This window comes from Lynx rufus, unplaced genomic scaffold (assembly GCF_022079265.1).
Source record: "Lynx rufus isolate CCGP_SWC_20201006 ecotype Redwood Valley unplaced genomic scaffold, mLynRuf1.p SCAF_2, whole genome shotgun sequence".
Taxonomy (NCBI): Eukaryota; Metazoa; Chordata; class Mammalia; order Carnivora; family Felidae; genus Lynx; species Lynx rufus.
The window spans coordinates 194211495-194230594 of record NW_025814834.1 but is presented as its reverse complement, the minus strand read 5'-3'; the positions used below and the strand labels follow the sequence as shown (position 1 = coordinate 194230594).

Below are 19100 nucleotides of genomic sequence, written 5' to 3'. Positions count from 1 at the left end.
TGAGCGCTGACCGGCTCAGTGCGGAGCCCTCGTATGGCCTGTGCTGCTCCCGCTCCACTTCTGCCCCTCGCTCTCTCCCTGGCCCCCCAGCCCTGAACTAAGTAATGGCATCGAAGCCTCCGTCTCAGGCTGTGCTCTCCAGCAGCCACGCTGAGACCGTGTTCCATAAGGCTTTGTGGAATGAAGGAAGGAGCAGGTGGCCCTCAGTAGGGGGTCAAGTATGCCCCTATCGCTCCCTCTGACCTTTGTTTCCTTCCAGTCCCCCCTCACCCTGGCCACCTGTGCCTTGACCACTCTTGCTTCTGGCTGTCTGGACACTGACCTCCTGCCAGGCTCTTTTCTAGGTCTTTCCCAGGCTCTCTGCTGGCTGAGTCCTGGCAGCTAAGAGTCCTTCACTGAGTTGAATCTCAGTGTGGTCCGGGTCCTTTCTGCGTCCCTCGCCTGTTTCCCTGCTCGTTCTCAGGCAGATCCCGAGCTTCCCCAGAAGTCTTCAGTCATTGCTCTGGGCAACCCGGCCGCCCTGACAAGAGTCCACCTTGGCACTCTATCAGGAAATCCCCTGCCCTCAACTGTCCTGTCCCATCCAGGATTCCACCTGCCTCAGGTGAGCTCCCAGCATGCCTTGCGCTGGCCAGCCTGAAGGAGGCGGTGTGGCAGAGCCTTTCCTGGCCACACGAACAGGGGCCCGGGGCCCCTTCTGACACTAAAGCACGTAAGCCAGAACTAAAATCCGGGTTATTGGCTGGAAAGCAGGGGACAAAGCGGGTGATGGGGTCACAGCCTTGCTTGATGCCTGACCGTCCGCTTGCACAGGATGGGAAGCTCAGTGGTTATGACGCCACAGCCACGTCTCTGGGGGAGGCGTGCAAGTCCGCGTGCTCGTTCGCCGGCGCCTGCTCTGTGTGCCCAGCCCATGCCAGGCGCTCGGGCAGCAGCCCAGAGCAGTTCGTCAGGCACTCGCTGTCTGGAAGAAAGGTCGGGCGGGGGAAATGGGCACTTGCGGCTATGCCCTCCTCTTCGCTCTGCACTCAGCACTATAGGGGGGCACAGGGGCTGTCCGGGCAGTGCTATTTCTTTCGCGAGGGCAGAGACGACAGGCCGGGGCTACCCATAACTGCTCCTTGTCTCCATCTGGTTCTATCCCCCATCTTGGTCCAGCCCCATCCGTGAGCCGGGGAAATCTCCTTATCTGCTGTAGGGAGATGGAAAGACTTAGAGAGAAGAGAACTGACGGCTCCCTGTGGCCTGGAGGGCATTTACGCGTTCCCTCAAGGCCAGGCTCTGCTTCTTCTCTGCCCCACCCGTCCCCTCCGATTCCAGGGCTGAGAAAGGCAGCCAGGACAGGATTTCTGGGTCTCTGAGAAGAGTTTGCAGGAAGTCAGGCCAGAAGCGTGCAGGAAGCCCACGCTGAGGGCTGACGCTGCACCCTCAGGAGATCTCAGTCGTGCCAACTCGCGGATGCTGCTTGTTCCTCTCCTTTGACCTCCCTGCCTGCCACTTGTGCCCCTGCGTCCATGCTTTCCCAGCAGCCTCTCTGCCTTTGGCCCCTGCCACCCGTGCTCCCCTGGTTCTCCTTCTTCCTCTCTGGCAGCTCGGGCATCTTTTTTTTTTTTTTTTTTTGTAAATATTTATTTATTTTTGGGAGACAGAGAGACAGAGTGCAAGCAGGGGAGGGGCAGAGAGAGAGGGAGACACAGAATCTGAAGCAGACTCCAGGCTCCGAGCTGTCAGCACAGAGCCCGATGCGGGGCTCGAACCCACAAACCGTGAGGTCATGACCTGAGCTGAAGTCGGACGCTGAACCCACTGAGCCACCCGGGCGCCCCAGCTCCGGGGTCTCATAGAGTCCTCCTTTTCCTCTCTCCTTACACTTCCGTGCTGTTTAGGTCCTGCCCAGGTTCCCATCTCTCCTCTCCCCAGCGGTCCCGCCTCTGACTGCCTCCTGAGGTCCCCCCTCACCCCCCGAGGCTGTGCTGATGACCCCCAAAACTTAGCCTCCCGCCTTGCTCTGTCCTCTGAGGGCCCAGCCATCTGGCCAGCCACCTGCTGGGACCCCAACCCCAGAATGATCTCTGTACCTCCCGCAGTCCTCTATTTTGCCAGGAGGCTCTTCACTTGGGAAAGACACTGCCACCTTCCCAGCTAGAAATTCACACCCCGTCCTGGTGCAGAACTCCTCCCTGTCCCTCACCTCCTTCACCCAACCATCCGCCAATCTTCTCGATGCTACCTCCTCATCTCCATCCTGTGCCACCCACCTCCCTCCTTTTCCATCACCATGCTTGCCTTCACCCAGGTCGCAGTCACAGCCTCCAGTACCAATCTCATGTGACTCCATCACTCCACCTCTTCCAGCGTGCCCTGTAGCTCTCAGGATGGAAATCAAATCCCTCCGTTTAGCACTCAAGACTCTTCAAGACTCATCTCTTGCCCCCTTCTCCAGCAGCAGCCTCTCTTCTCGGATTCAGACTCTCCACACTCTGAGAGCTCTGTTTCCACTCTCCAGCACGATCCTGGACACCGGGTGCCGGGACAGAGCTCTGGATGGCAGGAAAGGCCAATGCCCCAAGTGAAGTAAGGGGCTGATGCCTTCGTGTGGGCCTCAGTTCCGCGTGAGTCTAATCGGTGTGAGTCAGTTTCCTGAGGCTATTTGGATCCAGAGGCTATCAGATCCCGGATCACTGTGGCCCACCAGGATGACCACAGCTGAGGGGCAGGCCCCTGCCACCACCATCATGTTCTTCCATGTGCACACTTTAGACAGCAGGGCTGTCCCCGTAGGAACGCTGACGAGCAGGACAGCTCCCAGCTGCTGCCCCATTTACGGAGCGCCAGGCACTCTGCTAAGCAACTTTGGGCTGTATCTCATTAAATCCTCCTACAGACTCGGGGAGAAAAGGCTTTTTTTTTTTTTATTATTCCCATTTTACAGATGTGGAAACAGAGGCCAGAGACGTTGAATATGTGCTAGACTCGGAATGTGAAGTCACCTCTCTCGGATTCCAGAGTCATTAAAACACCCGGGAGCAATTTAAGGCATAGACGGGAGCAGAAGACCTTCAAGAAAGAGGAAATGACAGACAGCGGGCAGTGAAACTGGAGAGAGCGACGGTCTGGGAGAGCTGGGGTGATGGATGGAGAAATCAGGCTCTGTCCTATCCTGTCTGTTGCTGGCCCTGGGGGAGGGGGCGGGGCTGGGGGAGGGGAGCGTGTCAGCAGGAGGGGGTCGCACCCCACACATGCCATCTTCCCCCATAACCCTGGCTCCCTGGAAGGCCGTGTGGCATGGGACAGAGGTGAGCAGAGTGTCAGAGAAGGACTGAAGTCTTGCTGGTCAGAGGCTCCACCTGGGGCCTCCAAATGGGCCTCGGGGGGCAGCTTCTTGCAAAGGCGGGCATTCATCACTTTTACGTCTACGTTCAGATCCCTAATAAGAAAGTAATAATATTGCCAAGCCTTTACCACGCTATCTATGAGCTAGCGAGAAGACTAATTATCTGACGACACTAATAAATGGTTATGATGTTATTAAAAATGGCACCAAGCTAGGATTTATAGGCTCATCAATTGTAGGGAATCGGGTTTAACAAGGTCCCCTGCATGTCCCGTCAGGGCCCGCGCCTTGATGGATACTGGGCTGCACGGAGGCCACAGACGAGGCCCCCTCTTTTCCCCAGCTGAGGGTCAGCTTACAGAGGTCTGGTTGCTGCTGGGTTTTTCTGATCCACCCCCTTGCAAACGCTCTCCAAAGCTCTGGATGCCGGAGATGCTGTGACTGAGGAGGCTGGCACCAGCCCAGCTCACTTCCACATGTGGCCTCCGCTCTCCGTGTGACCCCCTCTTCCCCCGCAGCCCCGCCGGCCTCTGCAAATGACAGGCTCAGAACCCACCGGGGGCCCCGCGTTCCAGAGCCCCACTCACAGAGCAGGAGTGGGGGAGCTGATAAATGGAGATGCCTCTGGGGCCTGCTGACTAATTTCCATAATAATTATAGTTATTACTAATAATGGTGACAACACCACTCCCTTCCGTTTATATTGAATTCCACGATCTAGGAGTGCTCCCCTACCAGCTCTCTCCTCCCAGCCACTCAACACACTGGGAAGAACGCAGGGCAGGTATTAGTATTCTCACTGTTGAGTTAGAAAGTGGAGTTCAGGGACACAGAGGTACTTCCTGAAGCCCCCTCCCCCGGCCTCGAAGGAATAACCATAAGGATAAAGACGAAAACAAAGCAAGTACTGACATAATGCACATGGGTGAACGTAGCCCTCCCGACAACCTATGGGGCTGGTTCTGTTACCATCATTCCCATTTTACAGATAGGGAGACCGAGACATAGAGAGGCCAAGACGCTTGTCCAGGGCACACAGTAGCAAGTGGCAGAGTGGGAATCAAGCGCAGCCCAAGTTCATGCCCTTTAGCCTCTCTACCGGCCTTCCACAGGAGCCCGATTTCCTGGGGCCTAGGAAATGATGCCAAGGTAAAGCTCTTCGGGAGCCTTCCCACTCTGAGCTCCAGCTCCCTCCCTTCCAAGTCTCCAAAGTCCCCGCTGGGCGTTCCTTTCAGCAGGGGCCGGCCAGGCGGGCTGGCTGGCGGGCGGGGAGAAGAGTGACAACTCCCAGAGTCCCAGCAGCTGGTACTTTTTAGGCAAAGGTCTGAAGCCTACCTCTCTGCCCTGGCTCCTGCCACAGATGGTTCTTTGCAGAGGTTGGACAGAGCTTCAGAAAGCAGAGAGCCTCCAAAGATTTGGCCGCTTGGAAATCCCAGCTCCCCCACTTACTAGCCGTGGGTCCTCACCTCTCTCTGCCTCAGCTTCCTCATCTGTGAAAGGGGTGGTGATAACAGTACCCACCTCACGGGCTTGTTGCGAGGAGAACTGAGAGAAGGGATAGAAGGGGGTCTGGCATAGGTTAGGGCCTTGCATACGTTAGCAGGTCCTTGATGAGCAATGCCTCTGGAAAGCTGAGGGCCCCCGGCTGGAAGGCAGGCAGTTTCTTACGTACCAGCTGAGCCTGTGCTAACGGCTCCTCACTGAATTCCTGCAACAAATGCAGAAGCTTTGGTAGCTGTGGCTTACTCCTATTTTAGACGTGAAGACACTGAGACTCGGCGAGGTTGATGAACTTTCTCATCCCACACCTATCAGGTGGTAGAGTGGGCATCTGAACCTGTTCTATCCGACTGCAGCCCGGGCTCCCGACTTACTGCCTCTGACAAGCCTTCCTCTTACCGAGGGCTTGCCGTGGGCCGCACCCCGTGCCTCGTACCTCCCATCCCGTGTCACAATAATCCTACGAGGAAGGGAGGATTAACGCCCATTTGACGGATGAGGAAACCACTTACAGAGGTCCCCGACCTGCCCCTGTTCACACAGCTGATGAGAAACGGCACCCGACCCTGGGGCCCCTGACTTCCCCCCACCTCCCTACCTTGGGGTGACCCTACACTGTGGCTTCTGTCTTCCTCCCAGGGTCCCATGAACCCCAGGCCCCTCCTACCAGCTGCTCCTTTGCCCCCCAAAGCTCTGCCTGTCTGCTTCCCTGGGTCACCTCCCCGTTCGGGCACAGAACTGCCCAGCTGGGCCTTGCCTGTCCCTTCATACAGCCCTCAGCTCCCTGCACCACCTGTCTCCCCCACGGGGCGCAAAGCTGTTCAGGCACCGATGAATCTAACTCCGTGCCCTAGAGTGTGGGAAAGTGTCTTGCATGGGCACCTTGCCTACATGGCTGGGGCATCCTCTGGTCACTCTTAGGGGAGCAGGAAGCAGTGGGGAGCTGAGGCATCCCTCCAGAGGGAGCTCACCAAAGTCACCAAAGTGGGGAAGCCTCGGTCAGATGGGAGGCAATACATTGGTGCAGGGCAACGTCTGGGACCCGGGGAGCGTAAGCAAGGCAGGCAGGCCCAAGGCAGTTGGGTCCTCCCCAAGGTCACAAACTTTGTCTCCATCTTCCCTGCTCCCCGGAGCCCCCACCTGCCAGGATGCCCCACCCTGATGTGTATGGACTCGGCCAAGCCTCCCAGGGGGTGCCCTCCCACTTACATGGTCGATGAGCTCCTTGATCATGCCGTTCCACTGGCCCTTGTCGTCCTGTGCCCCGTACTTCCCGTCCTCCACCAGCCGGATCTCGTAGGAGAAGCCGAGGATGTGGGCCAGCTCCTTCAGCAGGTCGATGCAGTAGCCCTCGAAGCGGTCATTCCCGAACAGGGTCCGGTCGGACTTCCGGAACATGACAAAGGGCTCCTCCTGCAGGGACAGATGGGAGAGGGGCTGACCAAGGCTGAGTGGGTTGGGGGGAGAGCTCAGGCTGGAACTTCGGCTTGTGCGTCTAAGAAGCCTTGTGGGGGGGCCAGGGGGCTTAGAAGAATGGCCTGTTAAGTCAGGCCGACACCGTGCCTCACAAATAGGCACCTTCTAGCAGTCCCTGGCTCGAGGTGGACTAATTGTCCCCTGGTCACAGAGCTAGTAGGTGGTGGAACAGGCATTTGGACACAAGACGATCTGATTCTGAATCCCAGGCTCTCTGCTGCACCATCCATGAAGGCCAGCAGTTCTCAAAGAATGGTCCCCAACCAGCAGCACCCAGGAAGTCCTCAGAGATGCACACTCTCCAGCTCCACCCAGACCACCGGGCCAGAAGCTCTGGGGTGGAGCCCAGGAATCTATTTTAAGACGCTCCCCTCCAGGGGATTCTGATGTCTGCTCACCCTGTGGCACGAGGCTCTCCGTCCAGTATCCTCCCTGACTTCTCCCCCAAATACCTTCTCACGCCCCCCGATACCTCTCTCTCCTTCAGAGGATCTCAGTCTCCAGCATTAGGATTTGCTGTGGAGAGCCTAGCACGCAGCCCAGCAAGGGAGTGCTCGACAGACAGCGGCTGGCATTGCCTCCTCCCACCTTGACCTCACCCTTTCGGGGGTGGGGACCCACAATCCCATTTTACAGATGTAGTAAGGGAGTTCACGAAGACAAGTGACTGGTGTGAGCTCGCCCTGCTGGCACGGAGAGGATATGAACTCAGGCTTGTGTGGCCCCAGAGTGTAAGCTCTTAACCGCCTCACTGTGCCAGAGGCGCTGAGCCACAAGGGTGCCTCTCCCTGGTGGGCACGGGGTCCCCGGAGGGTAGCTTGTAGGGCACAGGGCCCCCTATCCCTTGTCAGGCTCCCTCCCTGCCAGGCGATGGGGAGCCGCAAGGGGCTTAGAATAGGGCACAATTCTTATTTAAGAAACAAACCCCTCGCCGCCCTGCAGAGAACTCGAAGAGACAGGACAGACAGTGGAAAGTAGCCATTGATTGACCCTGTCCAGTCTGAGGTCCAGGAAATGAGGAACCGTGGGCTCTGCTGTGGCAAAATCCAGGCGCACAGCACTGTCCGGAACCCGGGTCAACACACAAGTCTGTGTTCCCACTGGCTGCATCCACCCAGCTTCACTGACAAATCCCTGTCACCAGGCTGCGGGAGACAAGCCACCTCTCAGCAAACTCAACGTTTACTGAGCTCCCACTATGCACCCGACACGGCCTTAAAGTCTCTCAAGGGTTGTTTGAGGCAGGCCTCACAGGCTTGCAAGACAGGTGACATTATCCCCATTCAATAGATGAGGAAAACTGAGGCTCAGGGAAGGTCAGTAAGTTGCTCAAAACTTACTCCAGGAACTGAACTGCAGTCTGCTAGAGGCTAGCTCCAGTCCTTCATGCCTGTGGCCTCTTGTTGGGCCTTAATCTTCCCTAAAGCCACCTCAGCATCCCCACCCCCATGTCAGAATGCCTCAGGTCTTTAGCTGACAGGTGACACAGTAGCTGACAGAGGGCACGCGTCCTGGCAATCCCACGTGCACATGCCCACGAGAAGGCACACGCCCGATCATGGAGGTGTCTTACCATTTTGTCAACCAGAGTGGCTATTCCTTTGACACTGTGGGCCCGTGGGGCAGGGTGAGCAATGAAGTCCCCAGAGGACACCCTCACCGGAGAGTCTCAGAAGCAGGAACCCACCAGCAGCCTCTTACCGGGCCCCCGTGGGGACAGGTGGCCCCGATTCTCTGGCCCTGTTCCCCCAGCACTGCTACCTTTCAAAATCCCACCCCATCCCAGGACTCATTTACTCTAAATTTTCAACAGTCCTTCGGGATGCCTCACAGAAAGGATGGGGGGAGCGTGGGAAGCCCCAAAGGGTTCCCACCTCTCCAGGGATTCTGAGAAAACCACCTCATAGCCTAACTGGGTGAACACTGGGTCCTTCAGCTAGACTCCATGCTGAATCTCCGAATCTCTGTGCCTCCTATCCCACCCTACAACTAAGTAGGCAGCTCACAAGGTCGGAGAAGAGAGCCCAGGTTCTGGGCGGGGCAAGGTTCTGGGGCTACTTGGAGAGGAGGGGGCTTTGGTTTGGGCACACATTGCCATTGTGCAAATCCGTCTCTGGGAAGGTGCTGCCAGAACCCTGGCAGGGGGCCTAGTGAATGAGAGTTTCAGTCCTAACCTCTCCTTTCGCTTGGACATTCTTGTGCAGTGAACAACGTGCACCACTGTACCTGGCGGTGCCCTGATCTTAGCTCAAGGAAAGAACTGGAGAGAAGGTAATATCTCCCCCAGGGGAATCACCAACCACACACTGAATCCTGGGCACAATTTACCTCCTTCTGTAAAATGGGGATAATAATGGAACCTACCAGACAGGGTCGTTGTGAGGATAAACGAGTCAATCTGCGAAAAGCACTTACAACGGTGCCTGGCAAATGTAAGCTGCCAATATGACTTATTTATTTATTTATATTAATATCATTACCTTCTCTCTGTGTGCTGGGTAGTCCATTACTGCAGTGCCCTTTCCAGCCTAGAGACCATGCCCAAGGTCAGCAAAGGTTAAAAATCATAGCTGGCAGCCGAAAACCATTTCGGTAAAGGTCCCCGAGATAGCTCACTTCCTGACCCTCCCTCCACGCCCCTCCCTGGGCCTATTCTCTAAAATTAGCACTTCATTTGTGAAGCCACCACAGCCCCAGAATCTATACATCTCCATATAAATACGCTGCCTTCGGAGCAGCTGTAAAATGCCATTAATTTCGGGAAGTGCTTTGCGGATGGCATACATATTTAACAGCCAAAGCCCAGAGCATTAAAATGGTGCTCGCCTTAGTAATGTGTCTCTAGACCTGCAACATTTCCTAGGGGGTAATTCTGAACTCCGCCAACTACTTATTCATGGACTATTTCACAATTTATTACTGGAAATGTCCAGACAGCCAATTCACAAGCTCTCTCGGCTGCTAATCGATTGCTCAGTGAAGGTGCCCTCAATTTCATAACTTCACGCTCTTCTATTGCTCTGGGAGAACAGCCGTAGGAGCGGGGTAATATTTCTCTTCAACAAGTCACAGGAAACAGGGGTCCAGAAAAATAACCTTTTCCGACTTTTCGTTGCCAGCGCTCACTTAGTCTGGTTTCTCTCTGATCACTTATACCAACGTGAGAGCCGGGCCTTGTGGTCAGTTTTTCCCGGCGGCAGGACCTGTGGAGTTGGGAAGGGGTCGTTTGGGGGGGTGGGGGGGGAAGGATCCAGGGTGAGCTGCCGGGTATCAGCATTCCCAAGCCCCCTTCTGACACAGGCAGTGTTAACACACACCTGTATAAGCATCCACACCTGTACACAATGCCACGGGCACTAATACACCCCATTCTCGATGTCCTGTCTGCCTAGTCCTGCTTGGACACAGAAGCTGAAGGTCCTGGATCCAAGGCCTCGGTTTCTGCCTGTTAGAACCAGGACAGAGCATTAGGAGTCCTCCCGGCCCAGCAGGTGGGACCCGGAGGGGGTCCCTGGCCTGGGACGGTTCTCCCCGCCCACACCCTGGCCTCCCTTTGCTTTTCACCTTCTCCTGTGGCCCGGCGCCGTGGGTCCCGCCTGCCTGGGAGTCTTACGAGGGCCCAGCGTGCACAAGGCACAAATACACCCATCGGTGTGTATCCAGTCACCCGGGTGTAGCTGGTCCAGTCCCACACCCACACACGTACCCACAGGCACGTCGACACCGCTGCTTTCTTCAGCAGCCCAGAGAACCCTGAACCTTCAAAGGCAGGGCCCCCAGGAGTGAGTCAGGTGTGTCTTCTCCATGTGTGAGCTGAGGTTGGGGCGGATGAATTTTTCAGGAGCCCGTGCAAGAGCAGAACCAGAGCAGAAGCCGGGGCCAGGCAAGGAGGGGGCGGGAGGGGGCGGGTGAGGGCAGGCTTCCAGGTTCTTGCTGCTGCAGTTTGACCTCAGGCACGGGAAAGGCCATCTGCAGCTTGGAGGGGCCCGGGGGTGGGTGGGGGGAGTGGAGTCAGGGCTCTGTTCATCTGTGTGTCCAGGTTGAGCCGCGCTTTGCACCTAACTCCAGGTTCCGGGCTAGGGGAGGAGAGGAGGCAGGTTTAGGGGCAGCCCACGGGGAGCTGTGGCCCCTCTGCCACACCCAGATTCCAGGAAAAAGAAAGAAGAGAGACCCCTCTCAATAGGGGTCCAGCCCTGTTCTCTAAGGCGAAAGGAGTTGGACGCTCCTGAACTGTGCTTCGGTACCCGCCTGTCACTCAAAGTGCCGTTGCCTGGACAACGCACTTCCAGGCCGGCTGGCCCACCCCACCCATCAGTGCTCTCAGTGGGAGATGCTGGCCCCGCTTTCACCAGCCAAGCAGGGTGGAGGTGGGGGCTGGGTTTTCAGCCAGAGCAGCTGGGGCTGGGCCACCCTCCGCCACTGGAGTAGCTGTCCCAGAGAGAGCACCCCCGCCCCCCCGGGGCTGTGAGACACTCAGACCACACTGAGACTTTCAGGAGCATCTGGACCGGCTCTAAGTTTCCATTAAGGAGGCACTAGGCCAGTCCTCTCCTGGGAGTGGGCCCCTCTCACTCAGGAGACTCGGGGGACATTTTCAGCTGGACACAGTCTTCCTCGCAGACTAGCTCAAAGGCCGTGCGTCACATCATCCCGTCCCCATCAGGGATAATCCACAGGCTCTCTCTGCCATTTCTCTTCCTCCAGGAAAGACTGGGCTTCTCTCATTGACCCACAGGGAGAAGCAGACCCTACCGTCCATGAGCTCGGGGCAGTGGGCAGAGAGCTCGGGGCAGTGATTGCAGAGAGCAATCACGGGTCCCCCCCCCACCCCGCCCCCTGCCTCAGTCCATGTGAGCATCTGATACTGCAGGATGGGGTTAAGATGGTTGGTGGGACATGCCCCTCGGGTAGGTCGGTAGCTTTGTCAGAGGTCAAGGCAATAGGGGCCAGGGGTGGGGAATTACCATGATGTCAGGCCCAGGAGCTCAGACCTTGGGCAGAGCGGATGAGAAGGTGGTGGTCGGGAGCTGCAGTCGGACATATCGGTAGGAGACTAGAACTAGGAGGGACGCCGGAGGTCAAGGTCACAAACCCTAAGGCCTCCAGGGGCCGGCCAGGGAACAAGGAGGCGAGAGGCAGCTGAGTGTCAGCAGTGGGTAGTGGTGGGGTGCTGTTGGACGCAAGTTCCAAGTCTGTAGGGTACCCTGTGCTGGAGATAACCTCTGTGGTCATGGTCAGGGGTCAGTCTTCAGAGAAGTCCAGGGCTCAGCTGGGGACAGAAGCAGAGGTTTTCTCTACAACACTCTGCATACTGTACTAAGCCTGCGCTCTCTGGGGACCGGATCTAGAATCGGTAATAGTAATTAGTAACAATAGCAGCTACCATTTGGCATGCATTTATATGTATTAACGTGTTTGTATTAATTACCAACAAATTACAGAATATAAATTATTCATTTATTGACTTATCTTCATGAATCACTCCGCCTCTCAACTCTATGGAGTAGATGCAGTTACCACCATCTCTCTTTTTCAGGTGGGGAAACTGAGGCATGGAGCGGTTAGGCAGTTTTCCAGCATCACAAGGCTGGATAACAGTAAAGCCAGGGCTCAGACCTGAAGGTTTGTGGTCTTTTTTTTTTTTTTTTTTTAACATTTATTTATTTTTGAAGGAGAGAGAGACAGACAGAGAGTGAGTAGGGGAGGGGCAGAGAGAGAGGGAGACACAGAATCCAGGCTCTGAGATGTCAGTACAGAGCCCGATGCGGGGCTTGAACTCACTAGCTGTGAGACCTTGACCTGAGCCGCAGTCTAACGCCCACCGACTGAGCCACCCCGGGGCCACCGGAAGGTTTGAGCTCTTAACCATCACAGTCTTGCCCCGGCATCCTGGTCACAATGCACGACCCAAACGGCTGCTGGGCTACTGTTTGCCTGAGACGACAGACGGTGGGCCAAATGGAGCTGCGTGCAGGCTAGGGGCCGAGACGGGCTTCTCTCCTTCCCTATCTTCCGGGGTGCCTGAAGGCCAGTGCGACCGTGCGGGTGGGACTTCCGGCAAGGGACGGAGTGCCTCAGGTAGGGGGCTTTGCAAGAAGCTGTGAGTGCGGACAGAGAAGGGCCTAGGATGTCTGCTGGATCCTGCCTCTGCTGGTGTAGACAAATCCTGTGCACCTTTGCGGAAGGGTCTTATGCCCTTGAAATCAGGCCGCTGCCATTTTAATAAAATTCACGCCTGTGGTCTTTCAAGGTGTGTGTATCCTGTATCCTGCTGGTAGATTACCTCTAGCTGGTCGCTCACTTGAGGGCATTGTTTTGTGGCTGAATCACCTCGGCTCACTTAATCACCCTTCTTCCCAATCTCTTAGAGCACACTGGTTTTACCTTTTTTAATCTTGCCTTGTGAAAAGTGTTTTATTTATATCTCACATTTTATGCAGTTCTGTTTTTAATCTTTTACCACCTTTTTATTATTTTATTTTCCCCCTTTTAAATTTTAGCTTTGTCACACTCGTATCCTTTTGCTTTCTGACATGTGGTTTTACATTTTTTACCTTGTCTAGCTGGAGCCGTTAATTATTTATGTTAATTTCTCGTCTTTCCTGATGGCTTTCCTTTTCATCTCGTTCCTTATTTTCATTTTTCTCATTATTATTTTCCTTTTAACCTTTGTGTTTTGTTCCCTTTCAACTCTCTCCTTTTCTATTTTCCTTCCCATCAGTATCCCTTCAATTGCTCATCTGTCTTTAATACCTTTGTTGTTCTTTTTTATTTGTTTCTTTTTAATCTTTTATATATACATATATATATATTTAATATAATTTTCCCCCATTCCTGATCAAATCTTTTGACTTCCTGGTCTCAGCAGTCTGATTTTTATATTTAAAAAATATTTCTTTTTTAACGTTTATTTATTTTTGAGACAGAGAGAGACAGAGCATGAACGGGGGAGGGGCAGAGAGAGAGGAAGACACAGAATCTGAAACAGGCTCCAGGCTCTGAGCGGTCAGCACACAGCCCGACGCGGGGCTCGAACTCACGGACCGCGAGATCATGACCTGAGCCAAAGTCGGAAGCTTAACCCACTGAGCCACCCAGGTGCCCCGATTTTTATATTTTTTTAGTTAACAACAATTTAATCAATAAAGGCAGGCAGGATGTACGGTGTTGGGGAAGATGCCTGGGGCAGGGGGGTTCATCCCCAAACCTGCGGGGCAGGTGTCTCCCCAGCCCTCTCATCCTGGATCCGGCTCTGTCGGCAGTAGGTCCAGAACCAAGGTTAGGACTCCATCACCTTGAACATGGATCCTGTCAACGGTCATGACCCTGAAGGCTGGAGGTGAGACCCACAGGCTATAGTTGCTCTCTAGAAGCTGCTGGTGTCCCCGTGTCTGCTGCTCACTGGGAGAATGGGGCTGAACTCCTATGTCCCTTCCTGCCTGGGGGTGTCCACCATTTGGCCACCAAGCATACGTCTGGTGAATCACACTAGAGAGAGGACACAGGACCGTTCACCGGGGCCTGGCTCAGCTGCCTCCCACGGGAAGCAGGTGGGGCAACCCCATCTCGGCATCATGGAAGGTCCCAGTGCCCAGCCCCGCTCCCAGGTTCCATCCTGGGGCAGCCTCATTTTATCCAAGCCCTTCAAACCAGGTTGAGCCCTCTTTTTTGTAGAGAATTTGCTCTTCTCATATTGTATTTATTGTATCGTATTGTATGTGCTTTAATATAAGGAGAAGCTCCCTGAATCGTCCTCAAAAGGTCTTTGGTCAGGATCCACCAGGCTGTGATCAGGCTACCTGTCCCCAGTGTGGCCCAGCTTGGGTCCCCAAGAGCAGTGCTGTGTCTCTGAAAGGGTGGGCCCTGAGTCTGTGGCTGCTCTGGAGGCCTTCCAGAAGGAGGGCACAGCACTGGCCAGTCAAGAGGCCAGTGGCAGGGTATGCCCTTCTGCCCACCCTGAGCTCTAAGGTGCAGAGAGCCTGGGAGACGCCAAGAGCCACTCCTTGGGTCAGAAGAAGGAGGCGCTATTCAGTCCTGGTGAATGGAGGGAGGGTGACAGGTAGAGTGGCCACAGAGGAGAGCTCTCAGGATGGGACACCGTGAACCGTGGCATGTGTGTGGGCTCCCGGCACCCACTGGGCTCTCTGGGTGTGGCCACAGTACCCACCAGAGCTGGGGGGACCACTGAGAAGGACCTTTTCCTTGGGAACTGAGGTAAAGAGGTGGACCCTCAGTCCTGGTGCAGAGGGCAGGCTAACCTCTTTCCTTCTACCCCTTCGTGGTTCGTGCTTGGGCTCAGGGGTGGGTGGGGGCAGGGGGATAAATGCAAACACACAGGTCTCCGAAGATCGGCTTCCAAGCAGTTCTCAGACGGGCACGAGGACCAGCCCCCTCTGCCTTTGGGAAGAGGCCTCTGAAAGCCACCCCCTGGGCTCTTTGGCCTGTGGCCACAAGCAGAGCTGCTGTGCTCCAACTGCCGAGCGCTTTCTGAGGGACCCTCAGCGCTTCCACCTCCCCCATCTTCCAGCCTAGCAGCAACCCCCTGAGCGGTGCCCAGTCTGGGCTGGGTGGGGCGACAGAGGGGCCTCTTCAGCCCGTCCCTGGCTCACACAGTCCCTCCCACAGGGCTGCAGGCTCTTACCAGCACGGTGGTGACGATGAGGGACCTGTTTGTCAAAGAGTCGGTGACATTCGGGCCTCGGCCTTTGGCAACCTCCGTGATGTTGAGCCCCTCCGCAGGACTCCACACCCCAACCTGGATGGACAGACAGACAGAGAAAAGGGGCTGAGTCCTCAGACGGCCAACAAGGCCATCATCTCCTTCCCATTCTTGGTAAGCATCGTCGTCATGGCTGACAGGCTGTGAGTTAACTCCTGACAACATTGCTGCCTCCCTTCTTCTTGGAGGAGGCGCCCAAGGTGTGGAGTCTCTTGAATTCCATCACCTCCCCCTTGCTGGCTGGAGGGGAAAATGCAGAGGAGAAGGGGAGTGTAAAAACAGCCCAGGGACCTCAGCCTGGGGTGGAACAGATACACTAAGAAATCAGGGGTCCTGGGTCAGGGCCAGTCCTACCCCACGACAGAGCCACTCTGAGCCTGGTGGGCCTCCTTCCTCCTGGGGAAGACGCTGGGCACCCAGCTGCTCACTCACTGGGTCTCTGCCCTGGGGCCACTTCCCAGGGCCAGGACACCCTCCAAAGCCCGGAACAGGGTCTGGAGCAAGGGGGATGTTCACCCAACATTCTCGGACTGGGTTAACGGGTGATGAGATGTGTCCCATGCAGGAAGGCAGGCTGGGCAGGAGCTAGTCTTTGGCAGACCAAAGAGCGGAGGGCCCTCACTGCGGGCCTGGTTGCTGCTGGGTTTGAAGGCAGTTTGCTTTGTGGTTTTACTTCTTTTTTTTTTAATTTTTTTTTTTTTAATTTTTTTTTTTCAACGTTTATTTATTTTTGGGACAGAGAGAGACAGAGCATGAACGGGGGAGGGGCAGAGAGAGAGGGAGACACAGAATCGGAAACAGGCTCCAGGCTCCGAGCCATCAGCCCAGAGCCTGACGCGGGGCTCGAACTCACGGACCGCGAGATCGTGACCTGGCTGAAGTTGGATGCTTAACCGACTGCGCCACCCAGGCGCCCCTGTGGTTTTACTTCTAAAGCTGGCGGATATCCTGGCCAAGGTGGCATAATCTGTCTCTCCACGGTGCCCTAGTTGCTATCAGGCCTGAGGCTGGAGGACGCCAGGGAAGATCAAGTTTACCAATCATTGCCTCGGGCCTCATGAAGGTCCCACTCTGCCCAGCTCCCCCGACTCCCCTTCAGGTCCCCTCCCTCAAGGAAGGTTTTGGCATGCCCATTGTGTCCTTGGCCTAGCTGGGGGGCACTCGGGAAACTTAATCAATTAAACAGAGAGGCCAAATGCAAACATCCCATTAAGAGAGCTGTGCAAAGCAGATAGCAGACAGACATGTAATTATGCCTGGGTAATTCTGCCTTAATCCTCCCAGAGCCACCGGCTGGAGCTGGCTGGATCAGCTATGACCCGGCTTAGCAAACAGAAGTGATGATACAAGAGGCAGGGCGGCTGTGTGGGGGCTTAGCACCCTCTCCAGGCAGGATTTCTGTCTACGCAGACCCCCTAGAGCCAAGAGAAGAGACAGCAGGCAGACCGCCTCAAAGTGGGCCCAGCCCATGAGGGGTCCCTAGCAGTACACCTGGGTGCCCCATACACATCTGTCCAGTGGTTCCTGAGCAGCTGGAACCCTCACCCCAGAAAGCACCTACTGACTTCCCACTGCATGCCTGGCTAGATCCCGGGAGTCCCGGGGAGGCGAGAACACTTAGGACGGAGGAGGACCCAGCCTCTATAGGCTGTCTGCCCACCACTCCCTGTGGCTGTGACCGGGAGCCTCTGGAGGAGGCAGGTCAACCTCTGTCTGGGTATATAGTAGGAGGGCTTTTCTTGGGTGTTAGGTATCGTCACTCTGTTCTTGGGAGAGGGATGCTGCGGTAGAAGGCTCAGATGGAAAGTGCTCTCATGATCCCATTACTCGCGTCTGCTGCGGGCATGGGAGCGGGTCGCACGGGCATACGTGTGTCTAACTGCCATCCTTAGAATTTTAGGCCATCTCCAGAGATGGACAGTTGAGAGAGCAGAAAGGAGATGCCACCTGAGTGAAAACCACTGCAGCAATACTGCTGGAGAAGGAAGGTCCACCCCCCACCCTCCCACCCCCAGGCACTGCCGGAGTTTAAACAGGAGCTGGCAAACCGCCCGGCGAGACCTTGTGGTGCGAGTAGGTTGGACCAACCGGTCTCCCTGATCTTAGGAGCAGAGGCCACAGCGCCTGTCCCTAACGGACTGACGCTGTATGCAGAGGAAAGGTGGCGTTTCCCTGGCCACCCCTGCACAGGAGCCCCCATTAGTCTGTGGGACACTCAGGAGTGGGCGGAGTAAACTTGGCCACAAGTTGCAACCCAGCCAGAGCCACGTCTGTGCCTGAGGGAGCGACCCCAGGAGACAGAGGCCACCTCCACAGCCAGGGCGATCACTCAGCCAAAGGAGGGGCCAGAGGGAGTGGGTGTGACTGCGCCACAGGGAATGTTCTGGGGCCAGTGGAGGCTGGGCGTGGAGAGGCAAGTTGGGTTGTTTCTCGGAGAGCCATAGAAGTCCAAGTCAGGGGCTGGAGCTTAACTCCGCACTGGCGGTGGAGGGGGCAGGGGGGACCATGCTGTGCTTTGGGAAGCTGTGTGTGTGTGTGTGTGTGTGTGTGTGTGTACACTGAGCATGGCTGCAGGCTCAGGGGTGGAGGTGGAGAGGCCAGGGCTGAGTGCTAAAACAATCCAAGGGAGGGAGGCCTGATCAATGGCAGACAGGGGTGGAGAGGAGAGGAATCAAGCCATCCTGAAGTCTCAGAGGCATCCAAGCTGGCCCCTCCCCAACTTCTGGGTTTTTGTTCACCCTACTCCCAGGCTGGTGGGAGAGGGTGTGGCTGACCCCCTGGTCCTGAGGTCCCAGGAATTCGGAGAATTAGGGCTAATGTTGAATCTCCTCCCCAGGCCAGCAGCCTGACTGGACAGAATATGCAGAAGGCTCCCAGGGAGAATTGGCCTCATTTACAAATGTCTGATGGTAGCCAGATGGAGGCCCCAGAAGGGCTTGCTTTCTCATCAAAACCCCCTGAAATCACTGAGACCTTAGAAATCAAGAGTGAGATCAGAATTCATGTGCTTCAACTTCTCTCTAAGGATAAGAACCAACTGCATTTCCCAGACAAGCAATCATATTGCTTAATCTTTGCTTAAATGCCTCCAGTGACAGTGAGCTCACTACTCCCCAGGCAGCCACCCCCTGGTGGTTAGAGTTTCTGTTACCCAAAGTCGGGTCTGTCCCTCTGCGCGCCGCACCACCCCCCCTCCCCCAGCCTTTCATGACTTTTCCCAGTTAAGCATCCCCGGTGGCCCTTGCTCACCGGGAGATAGCCTGGGTGTCTGCCACGGCCAGGCCACTGGGTTCCGTACCCTTCCAGTCTGACCAGGCCTCCATGTTCTCCGAAGGGCCAGGGCACAGGCCATGCCAGGTCATGTCCAGCCCCCAAGGTCTTGTCCCCTCCCTCTCCTGAGCCCACGCACCTTCTCCAGGCCGTCCTCCTTCAGGCTGATGATGTCCAGATCAAAATCCGTCCGTAAGCCACTGGTTTTGTTGAAAACAATCCGTCCAGTTAATCCTTCCCATTGAGCCTGCCGGAAGGGAGAGGGCAGAGCGGCAATTCCTCGGGCTCATAAATCATCATTCGGTACAACTGTACAATGCTTCATTTTAATTACTCTTTGCACTGATACTGTTCCCCCAAGACCATGATTAATTAATAATCACCTCCATCATTGCTCGGGCTGTGGTGCGAGCCAGCGATTTCCATAAATTCTATTATGCTCTTTAGCCAGCTTTACATTTGCACCTTCTCGTGTACAACATCGATCTCAGACGCACTCAAATGAGCCCCCGCCTTGAAGCCAAAGAGGAGGGGAAGCCCGTGTCAGGTCCCCAGAGAGGGGCAAGGAGGAGGCAGGCGGGTGGCTTGGGGCAGGTGACACCTACCTAGAGGCGGAAAAGCCAAGGGGCCGAGCCAGCCCTGGAGGTAAGACCAGACGCGTGGAGTCGAGCAGGAGGAGACCGAGAAGTCACCCCCACCGCCCCCGGCCCCAGCTCCACGAGCGTCGAGGTTAAGAACTCTGGGGTCAGAATGCCGGGTCCAACCGCAGTCAGCTGTGCAAACTTAGGAATTCTAGGTCAC

The 19100-nt window shown here is 55.8% G+C and overlaps 1 protein-coding gene across 2 annotated transcripts in view; it reads right to left on the bottom strand.

The window, feature by feature from the left end:
* The window catches only part of GRIK3 (glutamate ionotropic receptor kainate type subunit 3), a 223964-nt gene that overhangs the window by 30429 nt on the left and 174435 nt on the right, over nt 1-19100 (bottom strand). For both annotated transcript variants that reach the window (XM_047084737.1, XM_047084738.1), the window contains exons 8-10: nt 18439-18546; nt 14952-15065; nt 6044-6247 (exon numbers count right to left, since the gene is read on the bottom strand). In XM_047084737.1, the coding sequence (XP_046940693.1) occupies nt 6044-6247; nt 14952-15065; nt 18439-18546 (426 nt within the window). The remainder of the gene's footprint in view (nt 1-6043; nt 6248-14951; nt 15066-18438; nt 18547-19100) is intronic.